Consider the following 5,168-nt stretch of genomic DNA (forward strand, 5'->3'; position numbering starts at 1 on the left):
CATTTTGTGTGCAATTTTTACGTGTAACACAGTATTTGTTTTTTTACTTATTGTGGTATCAGATCAAGTCAATTGTATTTATATAGCCCAATGTAACAAATGACAAATTTGCCTCAGGTGGCTTTACAATCTAAACAGCACGTGACATCCTCTTTCCTTTTCGACCCTCATTTCAGATAAGGAAAAACTCCCCCCAAAAACCTTTAAAGGGAAAACTAAATGGAAGAAACCTCAGAAAGAGCAACTGAGGCGGGCTCCCTCTCCCAAGAAGAACAGACATGCAATAGATGACGTGTGTACAGAATAGACCAATATAATACATTTACAATATAGACGTATCCATATGACAAAATTATACGCAGTGTGTACATAGCATATGACTAAGATGGGAACAGGAGGATGTCGAGCAGCTTCCAGGTGTTGCCAAACAGCTGGAGCCTGAGTCACACGGCCTCCTCTCCACCATGGAACATGGAAAGAGAACAGGCTACACAAACACGAAGCACATCATTCACATACACACACACACACACACAGACACAGATATTTCATTACTTTACGTCGAACAGCATCATCTCTGTTCTTAGACCCATGTATGTTTAGTCTATGTTTATACTATATGGGACTATATGAAATTAGTTTTCTTATGGATTATCTCATTCATTGTTTAAAGCATTTCCTTAGTTTAAGTAAACATCTGGATTATGTTTGGCTACACCCTTAATGCAAAATCAGAGGTACGGCACTGGACCAAAACTATAATACAAATATATAGAAAATGGTGTGTAACTGCAGATTGCAGCAGTAAAAACTGAATGTGTTCTGTCATTTCTCTAGGCTATAGCCTACATGCTATTTAGGGGAGGTGGGATGCATTCTAAAACTTATTTCACAAGGGAAAGCAATGGAAGAGGGAAAAATATGTTTGTTTTTTTTAAAAACTTGCCCTGCAGTCACATCACATATGCACAGTTAAAATCAGTTGTAACCAAAGCTCGGGTTATGGTGCGCCTGTGAGCCGTATTACGCAACATTTTGGGGATTCTCATAAAAACATGTGTCCTGTTGTACCTAAAGTTGAAGTTTGCGGTTGAGCACAAACAAACAGAGAGAAGGAAGTTTGCTGCGAGCCCTTTGAAACTGCTGTAATGAACAAGCTGTTCCGCACGATTTGAAAATAATCCGCGTGTCAGTGTCATCTTTCTTATGCAAAGCAGCTGTCTTTGAAGGCGGATCTTTTGGCAGGTTAGACCGGGACGAAGGCTCCGACCAGCTCAGTCGAGCGCTGCCACCAAACGCATCAATTGCCTGCTGCAGGGAGGAGCAAAATCCTGCAGTTTCTGGGACACATTTCTTGTTATCACCGAGGATATTTATTTGACTTATTTTGCTGACTGATTCATTGTTTCAGGTGCCTTGTGAGCAGCCGTCCCCGCCGCATAAATAGACTGGAGGACAATTATTGTGTTGCTTTTCCCAAGTTGTCGTACAAGGACTGAAATCGCTCCGCTGCACAGACAGATACTCCGGAGGTAGGGGTGGGGTGGTGGGGGGGGAAGTGACATGAAACGTGAGGACGGATGAGTGAGAGTTTTTTGGAAAGAAGTATGAAACGAATCGGAACACATTAGCGCTCTCGTTTACTCCCAGTAGACCGAACTGCACGGTGCAAGAGAGAGAGAGAGAGAGAGAGGCTGAAAGTAGCTCCAACACTTCAGCTCCAAACTGAGAACGCTTGAAAGCATGGACCTGAACGCACGCGACTTCCAGCGAGAAAACATGTTTGGACCACTTCGGGGTTTATGTTTTTATTGAACTCTGCGAGCCTAAAATGAGGAAACGATGGTCTTGCAGCGGATAGTTCTGTAAGTTTTTTTTTCTCCCTCCACATTGATCCGACACACAAACACCAGCCGGGTTTCACCACTGACTTTTTTGAATGAGAAAAACGTGTGTTGTGGTAGTGGTGAAACATTTGGCCTATTTCGTTTTTCTTTAATCATGAAAGGGAGAATGCGTTCAACTGTTAAACCGAGCCTCGTCTATGTGCTGCTGGTCCTGTGGAGTGGTGGGGGTTCAGCCATTAGCTCAATAGACCCCGACTGGTCTGGAGAGGGGAGATGTCAACACATCAGCATCCCCCAGTGTAAAGACATTGGCTACAATATGACACGCATGCCAAATCTAATGGGCCATGATGACCAAAAGGAGGCAGCGATAAAGCTGCAGGAGTTTGCCACGCTGATACAGTTTGGATGCCACAGTCACCTCAAATTTTTCCTGTGTTCACTGTACGCTCCCATGTGCACGGAGCAGGTGTCCAACCCCATCCCAGCATGTAGAGTCATGTGTGAGCAGGTCAAGCTGAAATGCTCTCCCATCTTGGAACAATTTAACTTCCCCTGGCCGGACTCTCTGGACTGCTCCCGGCTGCCGACCAAAAACGACCCAAACAACCTCTGCATGGAGGCGCCCAACAACGGCTCAGACGAGCCTCCTAAAGTCTCCCACACCCAGCCTCCAGATTTCAGGCCCCAGCGGCCTCTAAACGGACAGGACCTGCATCCTAAGGACAGCGGCAGCAACAGGCAGACGTGCAGCAATCCTGGCAAGTTTCACTTTGTGGAGAAAAGTGAGTCCTGTGCCCCAAAATGTTACCCCAAAGTGGACGTATACTGGAGTCAAGGAGACAAGCAGTTCTCTCTGGTGTGGATAGCCATCTGGTCCATCCTCTGCTTTGTCTCCAGCGCCTTCACTGTGCTCACTTTCCTCATAGACCCGCAGCGGTTCAAATACCCTGAGAGGCCGATTATTTTCCTCTCCATGTCCTACTGTGTTTACTCGGTGGGCTACCTCATCAGACTTGTTGTGGGAGCTGACAGAATAGCCTGTGACCGAGACAATGGGGTGCAGTATATTATCCAGGAGGGTCTGGAGAGCACCGGCTGCACCATTGTGTTTCTCATCCTGTATTATTTTGGCATGGCCAGCTCCCTCTGGTGGGTTATCCTGACTCTCACATGGTTCCTGGCTGCGGGGAAGAAGTGGGGTCATGAGGCCATTGAGGCCAACAGCAGCTACTTCCACCTGGCGGCATGGGCCATCCCGGCCGTGAAGACCATCATGATCCTGGTGATGAGGAAGGTTGCCGGGGACGAGCTGACGGGCGTCTGCTACGTGGGCAGCATGGACGTCAAAGCTCTCACAGGCTTTGTGCTTATTCCTCTCTCCTGCTACCTTATTATTGGCACTTCCTTCCTGCTGTCTGGCTTCGTGGCCCTCTTCCACATTCGTAAGATAATGAAAACAGAGGGCGAGAACACGGACAAGCTGGAGAAGTTGATGGTTCGCATCGGGGTCTTCTCCGTGCTCTACACTGTCCCGGCCACCTGCGTCATCGCCTGCTATTTCTACGAGAGGCTCAACATGGACTACTGGCGCATCCTGGCAGCGGAGCAGAAGTGCGTGGACAGCAGCAGGCCAGAGTCAGACGAGTGCGTCATGAAGACTTCCATCCCGGCTGTTGAGATCTTCATGGTGAAGATTTTCATGTTGCTGGTGGTGGGCATCACTAGCGGCATGTGGATCTGGACCTCAAAGACACTGCAGTCATGGCAGAACGTGTTCAGCAGGAAGCTAAAGAAGAGGACGAGGAGGAAGGCTGCCAGTGTGTTTACCAGCAGCAGGCCTTACATAAAACCTCACCCATCTCTCAAAGGGCACAGTACTAAATATGAGCCTACACGGCCCCCTCCAACATGTGTATGAGCTGGCTCTTTTTTGTATAAACCCAAAACATACTTGTAAAGCCCTTACTTAATGAGACTTTGTAATCAGAGTGCCATCAAAAAAAAAAATCAAGGTTCATGTTTTATTTATGCAAACTGCGTTGACGATAATGCAACGTGTTTTTTTTTTTGTGTCTTGAGCCATCTCATGCAAATAGAGCTGCCTTTGTTTGAGAGAAAATCTGCTACTCCTGGATTCACTTATCCAACTGAGGAACTTGGTAGAGAGAAAAAAAATCGTATTGTCCCCCAGACAAAAAGAGTGGAATAAACCATTTGGATGTGCCATGGGGTCACTTGAATAATGTGCAATAGATGTTTTCCTTACAGGCAAATAAAAGACACTTGTACTGTTAGTGACAGATTACAGACAATGAAAGTATACCACAGACAATGGAGGAAATTGGTTCGAGAGATGAGTGTTGTGTTTCAAGGCTTTTTAATGGAAATGGAGGCAGTGTCATATATATGTATATGTTTGAACTGGAGTGAGAGCAGCTGTTTAAAAGCGCTCAAGACCTTCTGAACTGCCCATTGTGAGGCAAATCCATGCCATAAATTAATCAAGCACTCGTTATTGAGAAGTTATTTGTACACGTTTACGTTGTAAAACATTTGTTTTCCTTTTTTTTTTTCTTTGCTGTTTTATAGCACAAGGGAACATTTGTATATATTTCTAAAAACATCAGATTTTATAGAAAAATTAATAAAACGTTCTAGTTTTGAATGTCGTAAAAAGCCCGAATTGTGTTTTGCAACTGTGTTGTTCTTCCCTCTCATTGTCATACAGCCGCATAAAGCTGGTGTTGTCTTATTTATTTTACTATTGCAGCACATGTGCTTCTCGCTATTGTTCAGTTCAGTTCGCAGCCGTCATTTTAATACATCATAAAAATCGAAATCATTCACCGTCATTTGTTAATGTGATGGTATGTCAGAGCTGGGTTTTAATGATACGTTTGGCATTCAGAATAGCTTTAAATATAATTGACAGAGACAGCATTGTTTAGATGACCAAAAGGTGACAAAAAGAGACATTTTTACAATAGTAATAACGGATCGATGTTATGACCAGTTCAGATCAGCTCATACATGTTGTACTGTACATACACTGTATATCTCTTGCTTTGGCAAAACACTTTTACCTACATACAAAGGATGTAACCATGCTTGACATGTTGGTGCTTAAGTCAACACACACAGAAAGCATAAATAGCAGCATCTCTATTCTTGTTTTTAAATGTTCATAAGGAAACAATGGGACATTAAATGTTTGTTTCTCTGGTGGCTGCATCAAAGACAACTTAAAGCAAAGAAATATGAAGTTAAAGGATTGTACATGGCACGCCGTTTGCTGTTTATATTCAGGCAACAAAATAA

The 5,168-nt window shown here is 44.4% G+C and overlaps 1 protein-coding gene across 1 annotated transcript; it reads left to right on the plus strand.

The window, feature by feature from the left end:
- Positions 1-1,255: 1,255 nt before the first annotated feature.
- fzd10 (frizzled class receptor 10) lies at positions 1,256-4,529 on the plus strand. The gene has a single exon (XM_078250175.1). It carries the CDS (start codon positions 2,002-2,004, stop codon positions 3,766-3,768), a length of 1,767 nt encoding a protein of 588 aa, XP_078106301.1. The 5' UTR covers positions 1,256-2,001; the 3' UTR covers positions 3,769-4,529.
- Positions 4,530-5,168: the final 639 nt, after the last annotated feature.

Source organism: Sander vitreus, chromosome 5 (assembly GCF_031162955.1).
Source record: "Sander vitreus isolate 19-12246 chromosome 5, sanVit1, whole genome shotgun sequence".
Lineage (NCBI taxonomy): Eukaryota > Metazoa > Chordata > Actinopteri > Perciformes > Percidae > Sander > Sander vitreus.

What these genes read in the sequence shown, in the direction of transcription:
- fzd10 (XM_078250175.1), top strand. Translation starts at nt 2,002, where the DNA reads ATGAAAGGGAGAATGCGTTCAACTGTTAAACCGAGCCTCGTCTATGTG.